The 19,993-nt window shown below is 65.6% G+C and overlaps 4 protein-coding genes across 31 annotated transcripts; 3 read left to right on the forward strand and 1 right to left on the reverse strand.

Moving 5' to 3' along the window:
* The first annotated feature begins 187 nt into the window (after window positions 1-187).
* Window positions 188-4,841, forward strand: GPT (glutamic--pyruvic transaminase). Of its 2 annotated transcripts, XM_063607030.1 has the most exons (12): window positions 188-245; window positions 1,421-1,586; window positions 1,724-1,813; window positions 1,890-1,998; window positions 2,117-2,250; window positions 2,364-2,607; window positions 2,925-3,004; window positions 3,072-3,208; window positions 3,309-3,483; window positions 3,578-3,733; window positions 3,808-3,920; window positions 3,987-4,841. In XM_063607030.1, the coding sequence occupies exons 2-12, from the start codon at window positions 1,425-1,427 to the stop codon at window positions 4,075-4,077; spliced, it is 1,491 nt and encodes a 496-aa protein (XP_063463100.1). In that variant the 5' UTR covers window positions 188-245; window positions 1,421-1,424; the 3' UTR covers window positions 4,078-4,841. The 2 variants fall into 2 exon arrangements, with proteins under 2 accessions (XP_063463100.1, XP_063463101.1); XM_063607031.1 differs by lacking the exons at window positions 188-245; window positions 3,578-3,733 and having other exon boundaries at window positions 252-1,586.
* A 1,230-nt stretch (window positions 4,842-6,071) lies between these two features.
* On the forward strand, window positions 6,072-8,279 carry MFSD3 (major facilitator superfamily domain containing 3). Of its 4 annotated transcripts, none has more exons than XM_055116156.2 (5): window positions 6,072-7,080; window positions 7,426-7,573; window positions 7,664-7,788; window positions 7,860-7,969; window positions 8,057-8,279. In XM_055116156.2, exons 1-5 carry the CDS (start codon window positions 6,399-6,401, stop codon window positions 8,228-8,230), a joined length of 1,239 nt encoding a protein of 412 aa, XP_054972131.2. In that variant the 5' UTR covers window positions 6,072-6,398; the 3' UTR covers window positions 8,231-8,279. The 4 variants fall into 4 exon arrangements, with proteins under 4 accessions (XP_054972131.2, XP_054972132.1, XP_063463103.1 ...); XM_055116157.2 differs by having other exon boundaries at window positions 7,434-7,573; XM_063607033.1 differs by having other exon boundaries at window positions 7,491-7,573.
* Window positions 8,280-8,353: 74 nt separating this feature from the next.
* On the reverse strand, window positions 8,354-17,618 carry RECQL4 (RecQ like helicase 4). Of its 24 annotated transcripts, XM_055116106.2 has the most exons (22): window positions 16,580-17,618; window positions 16,238-16,479; window positions 15,564-15,597; window positions 15,360-15,454; window positions 14,995-15,135; window positions 13,933-14,709; window positions 13,709-13,835; window positions 13,271-13,402; window positions 13,095-13,187; window positions 12,881-13,017; window positions 12,387-12,470; window positions 12,134-12,307; window positions 11,873-12,052; window positions 10,634-10,775; window positions 10,281-10,543; window positions 9,912-10,203; window positions 9,707-9,836; window positions 9,457-9,626; window positions 9,209-9,389; window positions 8,976-9,132; window positions 8,747-8,855; window positions 8,354-8,621 (listed from the first exon to the last, which is right to left on the reverse strand). In XM_055116106.2, exons 1-22 carry the CDS (start codon window positions 16,806-16,808, stop codon window positions 8,497-8,499), a joined length of 4,014 nt encoding a protein of 1,337 aa, XP_054972081.1. In that variant the 5' UTR covers window positions 16,809-17,618; the 3' UTR covers window positions 8,354-8,496. The 24 variants fall into 24 exon arrangements, 17 of the variants coding, with proteins under 17 accessions (XP_054972081.1, XP_063463084.1, XP_063463085.1 ...); XM_063607014.1 differs by having other exon boundaries at window positions 8,747-9,132; XM_063607015.1 differs by having other exon boundaries at window positions 9,707-10,203.
* A 69-nt stretch (window positions 17,619-17,687) lies between these two features.
* On the forward strand, window positions 17,688-19,979 carry LRRC14 (leucine rich repeat containing 14). Its single transcript, XM_055116155.2, has 3 exons — window positions 17,688-18,016; window positions 18,200-18,784; window positions 18,873-19,979. The coding sequence occupies exons 1-3, from the start codon at window positions 17,688-17,690 to the stop codon at window positions 19,438-19,440; spliced, it is 1,482 nt and encodes a 493-aa protein (XP_054972130.2). The 3' UTR covers window positions 19,441-19,979.
* Window positions 19,980-19,993: the final 14 nt, after the last annotated feature.

Raw genomic sequence — 19,993 nt, forward strand, 5'->3', positions numbered from 1 at the left:
GTGTCCTCACAGGGCTGTGGGCGGGCCAGGGCTGGCTGCTGGTTAAATTTAGTGTGGGGGGTGGGGCAGCTGCCCAAGGTCCACCTGCCACCAGGGCTGCCACTTGGACTCCCTTGCCAGGGGGCGGGCAGGGGCTGGCTCTGCCTGGGGCCAGGCCCATGTTAACCTGTGCCCCGGCCTGGGGGCCAGAGGGGCAGGCCTGCGCACGGGGAGGCTGTTGTGGCAGCAGAACAGAGACGTGCACGGTGAGAGGCCTGGGGGCCGGCTGTCCAGGGCTCCCAATGGCTTTTCTCCCAGCCAGCAGGATCAGAGGAGCCAAGGTCCGACTTGGGCCTGGCTGGTTGCCCACAGCCCTGCTCAGAAGGCCGGCTCCCTGACCCCTGTGGTTCAGGTTTCGGTGCCCGACGCTGGGATGGGCCAGTGTGGAGCCTGGCCTTTCAGCTCAGCAGGCCTGTGGAGGTGGGGCTCTGACGGCCTATCCCAGCTCGTTTCCTACTCTCTCCTCCAATCGGGAACAAGAGGGCTGGAGAGCTCAGGTCACCCCTAGCCTCGGGTGTGTCCCAAGGGCAACCCCCAGCTGGTGCCTGGTGAAAGGGCATGACAGCAGCCACGGTGTGAGCTGTCCCAGGGCTCAGAGCTGGACTGCCTGGCTCCAGCCCCCTCCCCCAGCCCCTCGCAGTGCTCATCAGGGACCAAGGTCCAGCTACAGAGCTCTTGCAGCCTCTGGGCCATAGCTGCCAGCTCTGGAGGGTCCAGATGGAACCCAGAGCCTGAACACCCCTCCCCTCCCCCCAGCACCCCCTGGATTCCTGAGGCCTGGCTCAGTTACTAGGAGACAGGTCCGCTGGCCCAAGCAAAGATGCGGGTGCCACGAGGGCCAGGCCTCGGCCAAGCCCTGCTGGGGTAAATCCCAGCAGCCCAGGCTCCAGTCTCGCCTCGGGAGTCCCTCCTTGCCAGCTCTGCCAGCCCCTCAGGGCTGCTGGGCACCCCTTCACCTCCTGAGCACCCCAGGTGCTCAGCCCTCTCCCCCTCCCCCCATGTCTAGTCCCTCAGAGCTGTCCGGACTGACGTCTGTACCTACCCCCCATGTGGGTCTCCTGCTCTCCCTTCGTGGGGACACTGGGCAGGCACTGGGCCTTGCCCCAAGCCCCGCCTGCCACCTCACCCACTGCCTCTGCCTCCCTGGGGCAGAGCTGTTCCCAGACGGGTGGGGCGGGGCCCAACTGTCCCCAGCTCCTTCAGCCCTTTCTGTCCCTCCCAGTGAGGCCAGCTGCGGTGAAGAGGGTGCTCTCTTGCCTGGAGTTCCCTCTGCTACGGCTGCCCCCTCCCAGCCCTGGCCCACTAAGCCAGACCCAGCTGTCCCCATTCCCACTTCTGGTCCTGCCACCTCCTGAGCTGCCTTCCTGCCTGGTCTGGGTAGAGTCATGGCCTCGAGCACAGGTGACCGGAGCCAGGCGGTGAGGAACGGACTGAGGGCGAAGGTGCTGACGCTGGACGGCATGAACCCGCGTGTGCGGAGAGTGGAGTACGCAGTGCGTGGCCCCATAGTGCAGCGAGCCTTGGAGCTGGAGCAGGAGCTGCGCCAGGTATGGCCCAGGGCCCCTCGCTGCCCTCCAGGTCACAATGGGGTGGCCGAGTCAGCCCCAGCCCCACTGGCACATGGGACAAGGGCTGAGGGGTTAGGTAGGGCACAATCTCCCTGCCTGCTCCCCTCCCCTCCCAGGGTGTGAAGAAGCCTTTCACCGAGGTCATCCGTGCCAACATCGGGGACGCACAGGCTATGGGGCAGAGGCCCATCACCTTCCTGCGCCAGGTGAGGCTCCTGCACTGCCTGGCGCACCCCCCACCCCCAGCCCATGTGCCCTGGCCTCAGCACTCCGTCTTCCCAGGTCTTGGCCCTCTGTGTTAACCCTGATCTTCTGAGCAGCCCCAACTTCCCTGACGATGCCAAGAAAAGGGCGGAGCGCATCCTGCAGGCGTGTGGGGGCCACAGTCTGGGTGAGAGCCAGGGCCAGAAGGAAGCAGAGGGCCGCCCTGCCACTGGAGGAGGGAAGTCCCTTGGGAGGGCTGAGGAGAACTTCACCTGTACTTCCCATCCTGTCCTGCCCGAGTCCAGGAGCCTACAGCGTCAGCTCCGGCATCCAGCTGATTCGGGAGGACGTGGCGCGGTACATTGAGAGGCGTGACGGAGGCATCCCTGCGGACCCCAACAACGTCTTCCTGTCCACAGGGGCCAGCGATGCCATCGTGGTAGGCTGGCATGGGCAGCAAGACATTCCTGACACTGCAGAGGGGGCGCCCAGGGTGGGGGACAGGTGCGGCCCCAGGCCTCGCCAACCCTGCCTTCTCCTTCCTTTCCGCAGACGGTGCTGAAGCTGCTGGTGGCCGGCGAGGGCCACACGCGCACGGGTGTGCTCATCCCTATCCCCCAGTACCCACTCTACTCGGCCACGCTGGCAGAGCTGGGCGCAGTGCAGGTGGATTACTACCTGGACGAGGAGCGTGCCTGGGCGCTGGACGTGGCCGAGCTTCACCGTGCACTGTGCCAGGCGCGTGACCACTGCCGCCCTCGTGCGCTCTGTGTCATCAACCCCGGCAACCCCACCGGTGCGTTCCCCGCCGCCCCGCCCCACTCCCCCTGCACCCACGGTGCGTTCCCCGCCGCACCGCCCCACTCCCTCCCGCGCCCACGGTGCGTTCCCCGCCGCACCGCCCCACTCCCCCCGCGCCCACGGTGCGTTCCCCGCCGCCCCGCCCCACTCCCTCCGCGCCCACGGTGCGTTCCCCGCTGCCCCGCCCCACTCCTCCCGCACCCACGTGCGCCCTGGCCCAGGCAGTGCCGGGTCCGCTGGCCCCCGGCTGCCCAGCGGAGGGCAGTGCGCCCCCTTGGCTCACCCAGCCCTGCTGCCTCCCCGGCACCCCAGGGCAGGTGCAGACCCGCGAGTGCATCGAGGCCGTGATCCGCTTCGCCTTCGAAGAGCGGCTCTTTCTGCTGGCGGACGAGGTGCGCGGCGCGGGGGAGCGGGAAGCCGGGCAACAGTCCGCCCCCGTGACGCCTTGCGCCCTTCCAGGTGTACCAGGACAACGTGTACGCCGCGGGCTCGCAGTTCCACTCATTCAAGAAGGTGCTCATGGAGATGGGGCCGCCCTACGCCGGGCAGCAGGAGCTTGCCTCCTTCCACTCCACCTCCAAGGGCTACATGGGCGAGTGCGTGCGTACGAGGCGGGTGGGGGCTCGCGGGCCATGGCCTGGCCCTCCTCGCCCGACGGGCCACCCCCTCCTCCGCACCTGACCTGGACGTGCGCAGGTGCGGGTTCCGCGGCGGCTATGTGGAGGTGGTGAACATGGACGCCGCAGTGCAGCAGCAGATGCTGAAGCTGATGAGTGTGCGGCTGTGCCCGCCGGTGCCAGGACAGGCCCTGCTGGACCTGGTGGTCAGCCCGCCCGCACCCACCGACCCCTCCTTTGCGCAGTTCCAGGCTGTGAGTTGGGGGCAGGAGGGGGTCCAGGTGACCTAATCAGGGGTGGGGGATGCCGAGTGCCGTGCCCTGATGGGCCCTCCCTCCGCGGCCACAGGAGAAGCAGGCAGTGCTGGCAGAGCTGGCGGCCAAGGCCAAGCTCACCGAGCAGGTCTTCAATGAGGCTCCTGGCATCAGCTGCAACCCAGTGCAGGGCGCCATGTACTCCTTCCCGCGCGTGCAGCTGCCCCCGCGGGCGGTGGAGCGCGCTCAGGTCAGGCGGGGGCGGGGCCTGCGGGGTGGGCAGTGGGGGCCGGGCATCCCTCTCTGACGGCTCTCCGTCCACAGGAGCTGGGCCTGGCCCCCGATATGTTCTTCTGCCTGCGCCTCCTGGAGGAGACCGGCATCTGCGTGGTGCCAGGGAGCGGCTTTGGGCAGCGGGAAGGCACCTACCACTTCCGGTGAGGCCTGGCCCTCACTGCCTGTCCCGCCACCCTGGCCCTTCACTCACTGTCAACTCCTTTCAGGATGACCATTCTGCCCCCCTTGGAGAAACTGCGGCTGCTGCTGGAGAAGCTGAGCAGGTTCCATGCCAAGTTCACCCTCGAGTACTCCTGAGCACCCCAGCTGGGGCCAGGCTGGGTCGCCCTGGACTGTGTGCTCAGGAGCCCTGGGAGGCTCTGGAGCCCACCGTACTTGCTCTTGATGCCTGGCGGGGGGGGGGGGGGGGGGGCTGGGCCCCTGCCTCTCTGCAGGTCCCTAATAAAGCTGTGTGGCAGTCTGACTCCAGGGAGGAAGCGTTGGCAGCTGCGTGGCCCGCTCCCACCTGCCTACCCTTCTTGCAGGCCCGAGTCCCTTCAGAGAAGGGACCTTCCACGGCCACCACCCACCTCTTCCTCCTGAAGACCCGGCGCCCACCATGGGCTGGGTCTTCCCCCTGGCCTCTGGTTGTGGGGCAGAGCCCGTCAGCATCACACAGAAATGGGTTGAGAGGGTCCAGAGTGTGAGGAAAGCGCAGGCCCCACACCCCTTTGTGGAAGCCCCCAAGAATCTAGGGAGCCAGGGGCCCAGGTGGCCACCCGAAGAAACACAGCCTTTCCTGAGGAAGGCACAGTGAACTGTCTCCTTCCTGACTCCCTTTTCTGTGAGGTCCATGTCTTCCCTGGGGCAGGGGGAAATACTAAACCAGCATGGTGCTGGCTGGTCAGGGTGACTGACAGCTCAGGAAGGAAGTCTTGGTTCTCTTACCCAAGGAAGCAGGGGTGGGGCCACTGTCTTTGGTGTCATTGTGTGGTGCAGTCCTTCGGCTGGGTGGAGTGGGAGGCAGAGGGAGAGGATAAGGGAGCGTCCCAGGGGAGGGCTGGGGCTGGAGGAGGCAGGGGCTGGGCTAAGCGGGAGTGGGCAGTGCTGTGTCCTGGCCTGGGGAGCATGGCTGAGCACCTACTACACGCAGACACTGCTGGGGGTCACTCAATCTGCACAGATGCTCTTCTGAAGTAGGCAGGATAGTCCCCATTTGATAGACGTGGAAACCTGCAACCCAAAAACCTGCTGAGCTGACAAGAAACCCCCTCAGAGGCCTCGGCAGCCCGAAAAATGCGTTGGGTCCAGTGCCCTGAAGTCCGCCAAGGACGGGGCTGGCTTTAGAGACTCACAAACTTGGGAGATAGGACTGGCCAAGGGCACCTGGTTTTTTTCGCTCTGGAGATGGTTCTTAACCACAGGCCACACACACTTCACAGCCTCATCTGGGCTTCGGGAGCCCCAGAGGGCACAGCTCTGGGCAGGAGACACAGCAGGTGGGCCCCTCCCTTGGCAGGGCGGGCTCGAATCAGGCAGGGTGCTCCTAGCCTTGTCACCGGACACCGAAGGGCGTCACGGGCAGTGGCTGGCGGTGTCCTTCTGAGCTAAGCTGGGTCCTGACCTTTCACACTTCCCTCCTAACTTCCATGGCTCTGTCACCGCCTTACGGAGGGGCTGAAGCCACAGACACAGCAAGGTTGGGGTCCGGCACCGGAAGTATCCAGTGGTAGACGGCGGAACCCTTAAGAAACGGACGCCTTCATGCGGGCGGCTGGAGAAGCGGGCGCTGGGCACTGCAGCAACCACGCTTCGGCTGACACCAGGGAGGAAGCACGCCTGGAGCGGATCCGAAACTACTGAGAGGGGCCAGGGCTGGCCGTGGGCGCAGGCCGATCCTTACATTCGAGGCCGGCCCAGCTCTGTAGCTTCCCCCTCTGGGCCTCTCACCCGCGCAGGACATCGGTGGGAGCGCGCACGTGGCGGGGCGGGGGGCCGCGGGCCCGAGCCCGGACTGGCCACCGGGGGCGCCCGCGAGCTGACGCTCTGGCCCGTTGCGGTCTCTGTGGCCCGCGCGACCTTCCGGCCCTGGAGCCGGTGGCCGCGGGGCTCCAGCGACGCCGTGTGGTCCGTGCTCCGCTCTGTGGCTCCAGGGGGCCGAGAAACTGCTGAGAGTCCGGCCCGGCCGGCAGTGCTGGGCGCGGGCCGAGGGCCCCGGGAGGCAGCGGCCCCGCCCTCTTTACCTGCGGCCTCGCAGAGCATGCTGGGAGCCGCGGGACGCAGTGGCCCCGCTCCCCTCACCGGCGGTATCGCAGAGCATGGTGGGAGCCCCGGGAGGCAGTGGCCCCGCCCCCTTCCCTGCGGCCGCGCAGAGCATGCCGGGAGCCGCCGGCCGCCGGCCGCTGGTGTGCGGACCGCTCGCCCCCGTTTGGACCCGACTTCGGTTCTTCTGGGGTGTTGATGCTCCTAAAGCCCGAGAGCACGTGTCCAGACCCTAGCCTGTACGACGCTGACTCTGCCCGGTCCCAGAACCAAAGCCATGCCGGGGTGTGGCCTCTGACCCCACGCGGAGGGGACCTCGCCTTGCGGGACCCCACCTGGAACCCGACCTCCCAGCCTCGCAGTCGGCCTGAGCCGCCATGCGCGGGAAGTTGCTGCCGCTGGCCGGCCTCTACCTGGTGCAGGGCCTGCCCTACGGGCTCCAGTCCGGCCTCCTGCCCGTGCTGCTGCGTGCCGGCGGCCTCTCGCTGACGCGCGTGGGGCTGGCCAAGGTTCTGTACGCTCCGTGGCTGCTCAAGCTGGCTTGGGCCCCGCTGGTGGACGCGCAGGGCTTGGCGAGGGCCTGGGTGACGCGCAGCACGGCGGGCCTGGGCCTGGTGTGTGGGCTGCTTGCCGGGCTGCCCCCTCCTGGAGCTGGCCAGGCCGGGCTGCCCGCCGCTGTGGCGGGGTTGCTGCTGCTGTTGAACCTGGGTGCCGCCATGCAGGATGTGGCCCTGGACGCGCTGGCTGTGCAGCTGCTGGAGCCGGCCGAGCTGGGGCCGGGCAACACCGTGCAGGTGGTCGCGTACAAGCTGGGGGCCGCGCTAGCTGGGGGCGCGCTGCTGGCGCTGCTGCCCACCTTCTCGTGGCCGCAACTCTTTCTGCTCCTGGCTGCCACCTACTGGCTGGCCGCGGCCCTGGCCTGGGCTGCACCAGCCCTGCGGCGGCTCCCACAGCAGCCCCCTTCCGAGCAGCGTCCCCACACCGCGCACCTTCTGCGGGACGTGCTAGCCGTGCCGGGGACCGTGTGGACGGCAGGCTTTGTGCTCACCTACAAGCTGGGTGAGTGAGGCCTCGAGCCAGGCAACAGCAGAGTTGGGGCTTCCGGGACAGCTCCAGGTGTGTCCCCAGGGGCTTGCAACCCATTACAGGGCCACGTTCTTTCTGGGGTATGACCTGCAAGATTTGGCACTGACATCCGGGGCTCTGCAGCTGGGCCTTGCGTCTTGTCCGCCCCCAGCTCTAGCCCCATCCTGAGCGCGCTCTCGGGCTGCCCCACTTCTCCCCTAGTAACTGCAGCTCTGGAACACTGAGGAGAGCAGGGCAGGACTGAGGGCCCAGGTGGGGAGAAGGGAGTTGGGGGCAGATATGGAACCTCCCGTGCTCATGCCCCCCCCACCACCCAAGGTGAGCAGGGTGCCAGCAGCCTGTTTCCTCTTCTCCTGCTGGACCACGGCGTTTCTGCTCCCGAGTTGGGACTGTGGAATGGTGTGGGTGCTGTGGTCTGCTCCATCGCTGGCTCCTCCCTGGGTGGGACCTTGCTGGCCAAGCACTGGTGAGCCCTCCCCAGTGTACCCTGCCCACCCACTTGTACCCGAGCTGCCCCCAATCCACTATACTGACCCATTTCCCACCCCCACCCCAGGAAACTGCTGCCTCTGTTGAGGTCGGTGCTGCGCTTCCGCCTCGGGGGCCTAGCCTGCCAGACTGCCTTGGTCTTCCACCTGGACACCCTGGGGGCCAGCATGGACGCTGGCACAATCTTGAGAGGTGAGGGGCTGGCCTTGAGGAGGAAGAGAGGGGCCAGGAGCCTGGGGCACTGCTGACTTCTGCCCTCCCAGGGTCAGCCTTGCTGAGCCTATGTCTGCAGCACTTCTTGGGAGGCCTGGTCACCACAGTCACCTTCACTGGGATGATGCGCTGCAGCCAGCTGGCCCCCAGGGCCCTGCAGGTGAGTAGATGCAGCAGGGACACAAGAGAGACCACGGGGCTGGGGCTGTGTGGGCCTGACTTTGACCGTGACCCCCACCCCCCTCAGGCCACACACTACAGCCTTCTGGCCACGCTGGAGCTGCTGGGGAAGCTGCTGCTGGGCACGCTGGCCGGAGGCCTGGCTGATGGGTTGGGGCCACATCCCTGCTTCTTGCTCCTGCTCATCCTCTCTGCCTTGCCCGTTCTGTACCTGGACCTAGCACCCAGCACCTTTCTCTGAGCTGAGTGGCTGGAGTGGTCAATAAAGCCACATGTGCCTGTGGCCCAGATGTCTCTGTGCCTGGAATATGTGATGTGCTTGTCCCCAGCTTGTGGGGGCTGCCTCATTGGCCAAGAGGGCCCATAAAAACAAAGTGAGCATTTTTTATTCTGCATTTTGGAGCCTCCTCGTTCCCACACCCTGTGGCAGGTTTTGCCCAGGTCCTCAGTCACTGCCCTAGCCTCTGACAACCCCAGCTCTACCCGACATCCCCCAACGCAGTGCAGTCAGCGGGCCACCCGCAGGAGCTCTTCCGTGGCCAGGCCCACCAGGGCATGGAAGCTCAGGTGCAGGTATTTTCTCCAGAAGCGTCGGTCCTGCCCGTACACCTGGGCCGGGTAGCAGGGGCTTCCTACGGTGGAGCCAAGACACAGCCGTGAGCCCCAGCCCCAGCCCGCAGCGGGTGGAGCCTCCCAGGCCTCACCTGCCCCAGCCCCCAGCCCCAGCCTGCAGCGGGTGGGGCCTCCCAGGCCTCACCGATGCCGTGGAAGATGCGGGCCACAGCCCTGCTGGAGAACTTCTCCTCTGGCCTCAGGGACAGGAACTGGCGGATGTCGCAGCGGACCTGGTCCTCCCAATCCTGGAGCTGTGTGGACAGGCACATCAGGCTTCCTCTGAGCTCCCGTGGCACTGCATCCACGCAGCAAGCCCCATGCAGCCCAGGGAACCTGCAACCCGATGAGCTGCCTGGCCTTACTGCACTCACTCTGGCCTGCCCTGGCTCGGGGCCCTGTGCGTCCTCCATGCCTCCCGGCTCCTGCCCTTCCTCTTCCTCAAAGTAGCGGCCGAGCAGGTCCTTGAGCCTGGTGCTGCGCTCCTCATCCTGCTGCTCCAGGCAGGGCCCGCAGCTGGGGAAGGCTACGCTGTGGGGAGGAGCCTGTCAGAGCTGATCACTGCGGGAGGGTGGATGGTCCCAGGCCCTGCCCGCCTCCTCCCAACCTGTGAAAGGCCTGGAAGGTTCTGCGCAGACGGGCCAGGGCCTGGCGCTCCCGGGCCTGCACACGGCCATAGAGGAAGTCACATATCTGGTCCTTCTCCTCAGCGGTCAGGTCCCCCGGGCTGCGAAGGTGGAAGGCCAGCTCACTGAACTCCACAAGCACCCCTGTCCCACGCCGCACACCTGCCGGAAAGCATGTCAGATGCAGGCAGGCAGCGTCCAGGGCGGTGTGGGGTGGGGAGAGGCGCACCTGTCCTGGGCTCGTGGTCCCACTGCAGCTGGCAGAGAGCCCGCCGCACAGAGGCCAGCTCCCAGCCCATGGAGTCCACCAGCTTGACCATGTCAAACTTCACGGAGCTGCTGCCTTGCCCTGGGTCCTCAGGCAGCCGCTGGGCCAAGCACACAGCCAAAGGGGGACACCTGTGCCCAGGGAAAAAGGGACATGTGGCCAACAGCCCTGATTCTCCAACCTTGTCTCCAACTCGGCAGGGCGTGCTTACCTGTGGGCCAGGGCCTGGAGCTGGGCAGGGCCCCCAGGGCAGTTAAGACGGCAATGGGTATAGGTGGTCGCCAGCAGCTCCAGCCAGTGGTGTGGGTGCAGCTCCAGGTAGCACAGCAAAGTCTCGATGGCTGGGGGCAGAGCAGGGCTCAGGGGACGCGGGGACAGCCCCTCCACACCCCTGTGGCTTACCCCAGGTTCCTCACCCTCCTCCGGCATGTCCAAAGCCTGTACGGTAAGCTGTATTGGGAGTGCCCGCTCATGGCCCATGCAGACCCTTCTGGGTCCTGGGGCTGCTTGGTGGCCAAGCTGCTCAGCCTCTTGAGGGGGGTACTTGGGCACAGGCCTCTCCCCACCCACGGCCCCTTCCTGCTCCGAGGGCGGCCTGGTGCAGGTGCAGGTGCAGGCTGGGAACACACGCTGTACCAGCCTCTTCACAGCCAGGAAGTCCGTGCTGTCGGCGTGCACATGTCTGCGCAGCTCTCGCAGGTCTTCGCCCTGCAGGGCAACTTTCATGAGGGTGGGGTGGACCACTGGGGGCTTGAGCACTGGCAGTGTGGGGGGGGGGTGCCAACCTGGGGCCGCAGGAAGAGGTGGCAGTGGGCAGGCTGCCCGTCACGCCCGGCCCGGCCCACGGCCTGCACGTAGCTCTCGAAGCTTGGGGGCAGCCCCAGATGCAGCACAGCCCGCACATCTGGCCGGTCCAGCCCCATCCCAAAGGCCATCGTGGCCACCACCACCCGCAACTGGCCCTGCATGAAGGCTCGCTGTACCCGCCGCCGTTCCTGGCTGCACATGCCCGCGTGGTAGGCCTCGGCCGTGGTTTTGGGGGCACGACCTTTGGGGAAGACAGGCAGATGGTCAGTGGGATGGGACCATGTGTGCCCAAGGTGGGTCCATGGGGACACCAGCTCTGTCCATGCCGCACCTCCAGACCCTGGAACCCAGTCTGCGTGCAGGCAGGTTCGGAGGAGCGCAGCGATCCGCTCTGTGTCCTCGCGCCGGTTGCAGTAAATGATAATGGAATCCAGGTTTCGAAAACGTTTGCCTTGCAGCAGCGTCAACAGTGCCTGATGAGGAGCGGTCGGCGTGGGCAGTGGGGAGTGAGGAGGGGTCAGCGTGGGCAGTGGGGAGTGAGGAGTGAGCAGGGGTCAGCGTGGGCAGTGGGGAGGGAGGAGGGGTCGGCATGGGCAGTGGGGAGTGAGGAGGGGTCGGCGTGGGTAGTGGGGAGTGAGGAGGAGTCGGCGTGGGCAGTGGGGAGTGAGGAGGAGTCAGCGTGGGTAGTGGGGAGGGAGGAGGGGTCGGTGTGGGTAGTGGGGAGTGAGGAGGGGTCGGCGTGGGTAGTGGGGAGGGAGGAGGGGTCGGCGTGGGTAGTGGGGAGGGAGGAGGGGTCGGTGTGGGTAGTGGGGAGTGAGGAGGAGGGGTCAGTGTGGGCAGTGGGGAGTGAGGAGGGGTCGGCGTGGGTAGTGGGGAGTGAGGAGGGGTCAGTGTGGGCAGTGGGGAGAGAGGAGGGGTCGGCGTGGGCAGTGGAGAGTGAGGAGGAGTCGGTGTGAGGAGTGAGGAGGAGTCGGTGTGGGGAGTGAGGAGGGGTCGGCGTGTGCAGTGGGGAGTGAGGAGGGGTCGGCGTGGGCAGTGGGGAGAGAGGAGGGGTTGGCGTGGGCAGTGGAGAGTGAGGAGGAGTCGGTGTGAGGAGTGAGGAGGAGTCGGTGTGGGGAGTGAGGAGGGGTCGGCGTGGGCAGTGGGGAGTGAGGAGGGGTCGGCGTGGGCAGTGGGGAGTGAGGAGGGGTCGGTGTGGGCAGTGGAGAGTGAGGAGTGAGGAGGGGTCAGTGTGGGCAGTGGGGAGAGAGGAGGGGTCGGCGTGGGCAGTGGGGAGTGAGGAGGGGTCGGCGTGGGCAGTGGGGAGTGAGGAGGAGTCAGTGTGGGCAGTGGGGAGTGAGGAGGGGTCGGCGTGTGCAGTGGGGAGTGAGGAGGGGTCGGCGTGGGTAGTGGGGAGTGAGGAGGGGTCGGCGTGGGCAGTGGAGAGTGAGGAGGAGTCGGCGTGGGCAGTGGAGAGTGAGGAGGAGTCGGTGGGAGGAGTGAGGAGGAGTTGGTGTGGGGAGTGAGGAGGGGTCGGCGTGGGCAGTCAGCAGCCAGGGCCCTGCAGGGTCCCCAGAGCACACACACCCACCTGGTCTGTGTCCCTGTCCATGGACACGGAAAGGTGCAGGTTGGTGGGAACTGGGGCTGGCCCATGGAGGTCAGGCTCTTCAGCCACAGCCAGGTGCTGTGCCACGTCACTGGCAGTGCGGCGTGTGGCTGTAGCTGTGAGGCCCAGGAAGCAGTGCACGCCCATGCGCTCCCGAAGCACCTGCACCAGAGGCGGCAGTGGTGAGAGGCCGGCCAGCCCATCCCGGCCCTGGCCGCCCACCCCCGTTCACATATGGCTCACCTTGCAGACGCGCAGGTAGCAGGGCCGGAAGTTGTGGGACCACTGGGAGAGGCAGTGGGCCTCATCAATGCAGGCAAAAGCAACTGGAGGCAGCTGTGCGGCTGGAGGGAGGCCTCCCGCCCCCACCAGCGCCTCAGGTGTCAGCATCAGCACGTGTACCTGGGCTGCCCGAATCTGAAGGCAGCAAGATCAGAGGCACAGCCCAGGTGCCCGCCCGCTGCCTCCCTCACCCCTAGGCCCATGAGGCCCCCACCTTCTGCAGGACAGATTCCCGTTGCTTCCTGGTCATGCCCGAGTGTATGCAGGCCGCCTTGAGACACGGTGGCAGGCCAGACACCTGCAAATGCAGGAGCGATGGCCGTCATACGCCAGCCCAGCCCTGGCCCTTCCCCAAGTCATCCCAGAGCTGCTGCCATGTCCATCCTAGTCCCTCAGGGGAGAGGAGAACCAGGTCCTGGGTCCTAGGGTCAAGGGTTTAGAGCCACCTGTGGGCCTTGGCCCAGGAGCCCCAGAGCAGACAGACTGAAGTAGGGATGGCTCCTTTCCCAGCACATTTCCCGTAGGGGTGGCTGTGGTGCCTGTGGAGCTGGGCTGCCTTTGACCTGCTGCCAAGACTGGGACTGAGGCCACAGACACCCTGAAGCTCCCAGGGGAGGGAGTGGTTAGGGGACAAGCAGCAGTTGCCCTTGGGAGTCACAAGTGCTGGTTCTTGGCTGTGTACGTGTGCCCAGGGCCCTGTGTGCACACCTGGTCATCCATGAGTGACAGCAGGGGAGAGACGACCAACGTGAGGCAGGGGCTGCGCCGGCTGTAGAGCAGCGCTGGGAGCTGGTAGCACAGGGACTTGCCGGCACCTGTAGGCAGCACCAGCAGCGTGGAGATGCCTGGATGGGGCGGGAGTCAGCAGCAGGGTTCTGCAGCCTGGCCTGAGCCCAGCCTCAGCCCTGGCAGCCACGCTCACCAGACAGGATCCGCATGACTGCACGCTCCTGCCCAGGGCGAAAGGCTTGGTGCCCCAGCTGCTCCAGGGCCTGGAACACCTCAGCCGGCGTCTCTGCAGACACAGATGTTGATCACCATGACTTGACTCACCCCAACCCCTCAGTGAAGGCTCTGGGCCAGAAGCTGACTGCTCACCTGCCAGCTGCCCTGAGGGCCCCAGGGAGTAGAGTGGCAGCACGGTGGGGTCCAGGCTGGGCACCTCAGATACAGGTTGTGGTGAAGGAACCAGTGGCTCAGGCCCAACAGGGTCTGTGTCTTTCTCACTTGCTGGGGCAGGCAGGAGAGGGTGGAATGGGAGCTCCAGGTCGGGCAAGACAACCACTGGCCACAACCTCTCCTTCCCCCAAAGGGGGTTGGCAGCAGGCAGTGCCCTTCCTCTGGGCTACTTTTTCCAAAGCAGAAAAGAGCGAAAGCCATCCTCGTCCCTGCCACCCTCCTTCGGGGGAGCAAGGGTAGGGCCTGGACCAGGGGTACCTGGAAGGCCTGTTGCTTGGAACATAAGTGTCCCCCAAAAGAGCACTGCGCCCTCTCCACAGTGTTGGCCGGACCCACCCTCCAGGGCAGATGTCTCACCTGGCAAGGGACACTGGGCTGCCCAGTGATCGAACTGCTCGTTCAGGAAACAAGACTCCTTGGTTGTGACTGTGGCACCACCACCCCCAAAACACTCCCCTTTCTTCCGCCACTTCTGCTTCCATGCCTGGGGGGTGCCCACATAGGAGGGTCACTGGGCGGGAAATACGGGAGGGCTGAGGGGAGGGAAAGGGAATGCCTGTCCTGGCCCGTCGCTGTCTTACCTGCTTGCGGAGGAGCCTGCTACGGAGTGCCTGGCCCCGCACGTAGTGTTTCCGCTTCATGTTGAGCCGTACGTAATTGCCCCTGTCATGGCGGGCCAGCCGAGGGAAGATGTGCAGGGGGGCTGTGCCCTCAGCCTTCCCAGCCCTAGCTTGACTGGAGGGGCTGAGTCCGTGGTACCTGGGGTTCGATGGGCTGCTGCAGGGCTGAGGTGGCTGTGCCTGTACAGGTTCCCCTGGAGGGTCTTCCTCAACTGCTACAGCCCCAGCCCCCTCTGATGGGGGTCCAGCTTGGCTGCTCTCCTGCTGGACCTGTGCGGGGCTCTCCCAGGGCTCCTCGTTCCATCTCCGCTTCTCGCCTCCACTGCTGCTGGGCTGGGGGCTCCCTGCACGGATGCTGACTTCTTGGAGGGCTGAAGCCTCTGGGCCCTGGGAGCCAGCACCAGGACCAAGGACAGCCGACTCACCAGGGATCAGAAGTTGTGATTCCTCTGAGCCTAGATCAGGCCTGCAGGCTTTGGGGGCCCCCAGAAAATCTGGGACCTCACTGTGACATCGCTGTAACCAGCCAGGATCTAGGGAGCCCAGCCGCTGGCTCAGGGATGCCTGCAGATGCTGGAGCCGGCCTGGCCTTGGCTGGGGCTCAGGGAGCTGTGGAGGCTCATCACTGACTTTTTCTGCAAAGGAGGGGACAGGCCCTGTACCTGGGGGCTTTGGGGTGGACGCCTTGGATGAGGCTCTTCCTAGAGGCCAGGGTCTGCGGCCCAGGGCTGGTCCGGCCTGGGAGGGGAACAACAGAACAGCAGGAGGAACTCAGGCCCCTGAGCTACTGTAGACTCTAAAACCTACCTGAGTCCTCACGCTCAATTGTAGGGCAGGCTAATTAGCACAAGGCTGGACTAGAAAGGGAGTCAAGGGCGAAGGCCCCGAGAAGCTCCCTGAAGACTCGTGCCCTGGTTGGCACAGGGGCCCGTGCCTGTCTGTGTGGAAAAAATGACAGGAGGGTGACCCGGACCGGAAGCAGCTGTGGACCTAGCGTGGACTCACTGCCTGCCCACTCCTCACCTGCAGGGTGCCTTTCAGATTGGCCTTGAGCCGCTGCCCGTAGTCCGGCACCGAGCCCTGGCAGCTCCGCCCTGGCGTAGGCTGTGGACTCTTGGTCGCAGCCCGATTCAGATGGGGCCCCCAGCAGCGGGGCTCTGGCGCCTGCAGGAGACAATAGAGGCACAGGCCAGAGAAAGGCTGTTGTAGCGGCAGAAGCGCTCCCAGCCACCCCTCCCGCACCTGGAGCGAGGCCCGGCCCTTCTTCACTTTGCCCAGTCCCCCTCCCAAGTTCTGCGCCCCACGGAGGCCTGGCCGCGACTCCGTGGCTCCCGCTACTCCGCCAAACAGGAAAGTGGGAGGAGGCTGGGGTGGCGGGACCTGGGTACCTCTTCGGCCGCCGCGGGGAGCGACTCGGAGCTGCGGGGCCCGCCGCCGGCCTGGCCCGTGGTACGCTTCAGAGTGCGGTACTCCCGGTAGAGCGCTGCGTGGGCGAGCGGGAGGCGGGGTCAGGGTGGGGCCTGGGCCCCTGCCGACCCGGTGTCTTCTCGCCCCCGCCGCCCCGCCGCCCCGCCGCCCCGCCGCGCGCTCACCGCGGGTCTCCTCCGGCGCCGACTCCACGTCGTCCTGTAAAGGGAACGCGTCAGCCGCCGGCCGCGCCCTCAGCCCCTCGGCTCCTGGGCAGCCCGCACCTGGCTCGGTCGCCGCCCGCGCTGCCGTCGGAACGCGCGCTCCCACGCCTGCAGCCGCTCCCGCACGTCCCGCAGCCGCTCCATGGCACGCGCGCCCGCCCGGCCTCCGCGCCTGCGGTCGTCCAGCGAATCTCCCGCGCAGCCGTCGCTGGGGCCGACAGCCAATGCGGATGCGCGGCGGGCCGGGGGCGGGGCCACCGCCCCTGGGCAGCCTGTCCGTCGGGCCTCGGACAAGCAGCCAATGGGAGGCGTCAACGTCATCGCGGGGCGCCGCGGCGCCGGGCGGGGAGCGGCGGACGGTCTAGGCGGGGCTGGAGGCGGTGGCTGCGGTTGCGGGACCGGTGAGCGCGGGCGGCGAGGCGGGGGTCTGAGCGGGGCGGCGCACGCCCCTGGCCCTGCCTGGCCTCAAGGGGCGGGGCGCCGATCGCTCGGGGCGGCCTGGCTGAGGGAGGCAGTGGCTGCATTTGGGAGCCCGGGGCCGAGGCCGGGAGCCTGGGAGGTGCCACCGCGGGCCGGGAAGGACTGGGAGTCCCCGGGCCGGTCGGAGCGGCGTCAGGCCCTGGTGGGAGACGCACCCGACCTGGAGGAGCAGGCCCCGCTCGGGAGGCGAAAAAGCGGAGGGCCCAGCGCCTCCCGCGGCTCGAGGCCCGCAGGAGCCGGGCGGGGGCGTCTTCGCGAAACGCAGGCGACCGAGGACCGTCGCGTTCCCTGCGGCCGGCGGGAGGGGAGGGGGCGTCGCACGGAGGTGCCTGCCTCCCTTGGTGGCCAGGCCGTCTGCTTTGGTGCCCTCCCGTGACAAGTGCTCGGTTGGTCTGTCCTGTCAGAGCGAGTATGATCGTTGAGATCTGTCCACCGGCAGAACTAGGCGGAGGGTTGGTGTCTGAGACTTTTCAGGAACCGGTGCCTTAAGGACTTACTTGTATGTGGAAAAGTCGACAAAAAGAAGGGCCTTGGGGCCAGAGTGTCTTCCCCAGCCCCCTTCCCTGGCTTGTCACTCAGGCTGTGACCTTGGGCCAGGCCGAGGCCTTCATTTTCTGATCTGTCACAGGGAGATGGCTGCGATTTAGTTTTGAGGATGCTACAGGCAGCAGCAGGGCTGGCACCCTGTGTCACAGGTACCTTGTGGCCTTGGGAGTGTTTGTGCATCTCTGCAGCTTGGGTGCTGCTGAGGCAGCTTTCTTTGCCTTGTCTGAGCAGTCTGTAGCCTTGCACCTTCCGAATGCCACATACTTAAGACTTGGTCTTTCCACAGTGGCTCTCCAGGGAAGAGGGAGAGGTTTAGGCCAGTGGTAAGGGCCAAACAAAGGTGAGGGTTGCTTTCTTTCGGGGTCTCCGTGCTTGGTGACGCTCTGGAGAATAGTAGCTTTTGCGGGAGCTTGTATTTCATAGGCTACATCATCCGGACTCAGTGTTCCTGGGTCTCGGTCTTTTCAACCTGCCTTGTTGCTTATGAAGCTGCTTCTGTGCTTCCAGCTCTTTGTTGTTTTGTGGAGTCCAAGTGTAGCCCTGGAGAGCGTCTGTGAGGAGAGGGGAGGGAAAGGTGATTTGGCTGCTTGACTCCTTGGAGTGTCCCGTCAATACTAATGCTGATGAAGGTTGGTGGGGAGAGGCCTGGGCTTTATTCAGGTTTCGAAGAAGGTTTTGTGAAGCAGCTTTGTAATTTGAGAGGCCTGAAGTACCCATGGGGGGCCCTGCAAGGCAACAGGCATCTGTCAAAAGCATACCCAAGCAAGCGAGTTGTTGACGATGCCACACTGCTTGACGCTTAGTTTCTCTAAAGACATCCTGTGCGTCTGGAGGGCTGGGGCTGAGTTGTGACTTTGTCTGCCAGTTCACTGCACCCAGCCCAGCGCTAGGCATCTAATAGGTGCTTCTCTGTGCCATGGCCACTGCTAACTGCTGACTTTGTTTCAGGCACTATGCTGGGCCTTCCTACCACTTGTGTGTGGCTTGGTAGTGGCCTAGGGTCTCTCCTCCCTGCTGAAGTCCCTCTCCTGCAGGTGGCCGTCTGCCCGGCCCAGCACCATGCACACGCTTGTGTTCTTGAGCACACGGCAGGTGCTGCAGTGCCAGCCAGCTGCCTGCCAGGCCCTGCCCCTGCTGCCACGCGAACTCTTCCCCCTGCTGTTCAAGGTGGCCTTCATGGACAAGAAGACAGTGGTACTGCGCGAGTTGGTACACACGTGGCCCTTCCCGCTGCTCAGTTTCCAGCAGCTGCTACAGGAGTGTGCCCACTGCAGCCGTGCCCTCCTGCAGGAGCGGCCTAGCACTGAGAGCATGCAGGCTGTTATCCTGGGGCTGACTGCCCGGCTCCACACCTCAGAGCCTGGGGCCAGCACACAGCCCCTCTGCAGGTATGGACTTATCTGAAGGGTCGTCAGGCCAGGGGTGTGTAAGTGGGTCCCCTGAGGAGGCTTGGGTCATAAAGTTAGCAAGAGCTCATGCAGGAGCAGGCGCGTTGCTCCTGTCCCAAGGTGGCTGGGAGGGGGTATGGGCTCTGCCCCTCGACCCCTTCCTCAGACCATTCCTACTCCCAGGAAGCATGCGCTGCGGGTGCTGGACATGACGGGCCTCTTGGATGATGGTGTGGAACAGGATCCTGGCACCATGAGCATGTGGGACTGTACTGCTGCCGTAGCTCGCACATGCATTGCCCAGCAGCAGGGTGGGGCCGCAGAGCCTGGGCCAGCCCCCATCCCCGTGGAGGTGCGCGTGGACCTGCGGGTAAACCGGGCCTCCTATGCCTTCCTGCGGGAGGCCCTCCGAAGCAGCGTGGGCAGCCCGCTGCGGCTCTGCTGCCGGGACCTGCGAGCTGAGGACCTGCCCATGCGTAACACTGTGGCCCTGCTGCAGCTTCTGGATGCAGGCTGCCTGCGCCGCGTGGACCTGCGCTTCAACAATCTGGGCCTGCGCGGCCTGTCTGTAATCATCCCACACGTGGCCCGCTTCCAGCACCTGGCCAGCCTGCGGCTCCACTATGTGCATGGGGATTCAAGGCAGCCCTCCGTGGATGGCGAGGACAACTTCCGCTACTTCCTTGCCCAGATGGGCCGCTTCACCTGTCTGCGTGAGCTCAGCATGGGCTCCTCTCTCCTTTCAGGGAGGCTGGACCAGCTGCTCAGGTGAGTGGGCCCCACCACTGCCCTGCCCCTCCCTTCTGTAGGGACCCTCCCCGGCTCTGCCTGTCTGTGACCCCTGTGTCCCCTGTAGCACCCTGCAGAGCCCCCTGGAGAGCCTGGAGTTGGCCTTCTGTGCTCTGCTGCCTGAGGACCTACGCTTCCTGGCACGGAGCCCACATGCTGCCCACCTCAAGAAGTTGGACCTGAGTGGTAACGACCTGTCTGGCAGCCAGCTGGCACCCTTCCAGGGTCTGTTGCAGGCATCAGCAGCCACACTGTTGCATCTGGAGCTGACTGAGTGTCAGCTCGCAGACACCCAGCTGTTGGCCACACTACCCATCCTGACTCGGTGCGCCAGTCTCCGGTACCTTGGCCTCTATGGCAACCCACTGTCCATGGCGGGCCTCAAGGAGCTGCTGCAGGACTCAGTGGCACAGGCTGAGCTGCGCACTGTGGTGCACCCCTTCCCTGTGGACTGCTACGAGGGCTTGCCCTGGCCGCCGCCTGCCTCTGTCCTGCTGGAGGCCTCCATCAATGAGGAGAAGTTTGCCCGCGTAGAAGCTGAGTTGCACCAGCTGCTTCTAGCCTCGGGCCGTGCCCACGTGCTCTGGACCACGGACATCTACGGGCGACTGGCTGCGGACTACTTCAGCCTATGATGAAGTAGCTCTGGGTGAGACACAGGCTGCCCTGCAGTCTCTTTAGGTAGGCAGGGCCTTTGCTGGGACCCTGGTGGAGGCCTTCACAAAAGCACTGGTTACTGGTTTCCTGCTGGGTCTGCCTTGCTTCTGGGCACACCTCAAGTCTCCCCTGCTTTCTGCAGTGCCCCACGCGGTTTTCCCTGCACTTGCTCCATAATTGGCTGATCATCTGTGGGCCCCGGGGCTGGATGTCAGGCCTCCATTGCCCTGCTCAGTTTGGCTGCATTTGGCTGCCGTCTGGGGTCCTGGTCCTTTGTGCAAATGCTTTGGGATTCCAGTTGTGAGCTGAGAGAGATGATGGCCTCTCTAGGCCTTTCCTCTCCCTTTACTGAGAGCTCAGTGCTTCTGGGGTTGAAGTTGGACAGAGGCCTGCTTCAGGGAGGCTGGGAGTCCCCAGGCACTCGCGCCTCTTACGTGTTCCCTACCCTGCCACCCAGCCACCCCACTGGGCTGGGCTCGGGCTGGAGGGGGTCATCAAGGTACACATGTGCCTGGAAGTTGAATTTGTGGC

Source organism: Pan paniscus, chromosome 7, assembly GCF_029289425.2.
Source record: "Pan paniscus chromosome 7, NHGRI_mPanPan1-v2.0_pri, whole genome shotgun sequence".
NCBI lineage: Eukaryota > Metazoa > Chordata > Mammalia > Primates > Hominidae > Pan > Pan paniscus.

Excerpts from the sequence above, each read along its gene's own strand:
- RECQL4 (XM_063607013.1), bottom strand. The coding sequence starts at position 16,808 with ATGCACAAACACTCCCAAGGCCACAAGGTACCTGTGACACAGGGTGCC. Across the intron at positions 16,480-16,579 it reads GTCGACTTTTCCACATACAA|GACAGACCAACCGAGCACTT; the intron begins GTAAGTCCTTAA and ends TCGCTCTGACAG. Across the intron at positions 12,471-12,880 it reads TGTCACTCATGGATGACCAG|GTGTCTGGCCTGCCACCGTG; the intron begins GTGTGCACACAG and ends CTGCATTTGCAG.
- LRRC14 (XM_055116155.2), top strand. The coding sequence starts at position 17,688 with ATGCACACGCTTGTGTTCTTGAGCACACGGCAGGTGCTGCAGTGCCAG. Across the intron at positions 18,017-18,199 it reads AGCACACAGCCCCTCTGCAG|GAAGCATGCGCTGCGGGTGC; the intron begins GTATGGACTTAT and ends TCCTACTCCCAG. Across the intron at positions 18,785-18,872 it reads AGGCTGGACCAGCTGCTCAG|CACCCTGCAGAGCCCCCTGG; the intron begins GTGAGTGGGCCC and ends TGTCCCCTGTAG.
- GPT (XM_063607030.1), top strand. The coding sequence starts at position 1,425 with ATGGCCTCGAGCACAGGTGACCGGAGCCAGGCGGTGAGGAACGGACTG. Across the intron at positions 3,005-3,071 it reads TCTTTCTGCTGGCGGACGAG|GTGTACCAGGACAACGTGTA; the intron begins GTGCGCGGCGCG and ends GCGCCCTTCCAG. Across the intron at positions 3,209-3,308 it reads TCCAAGGGCTACATGGGCGA|GTGCGGGTTCCGCGGCGGCT; the intron begins GTGCGTGCGTAC and ends GGACGTGCGCAG.
- MFSD3 (XM_063607032.1), top strand. The coding sequence starts at position 6,399 with ATGCGCGGGAAGTTGCTGCCGCTGGCCGGCCTCTACCTGGTGCAGGGC. Across the intron at positions 7,081-7,425 it reads TGTGCTCACCTACAAGCTGG|GTGAGCAGGGTGCCAGCAGC; the intron begins GTGAGTGAGGCC and ends CCACCACCCAAG. Across the intron at positions 7,789-7,859 it reads CGCTGGCACAATCTTGAGAG|GGTCAGCCTTGCTGAGCCTA; the intron begins GTGAGGGGCTGG and ends CTGCCCTCCCAG.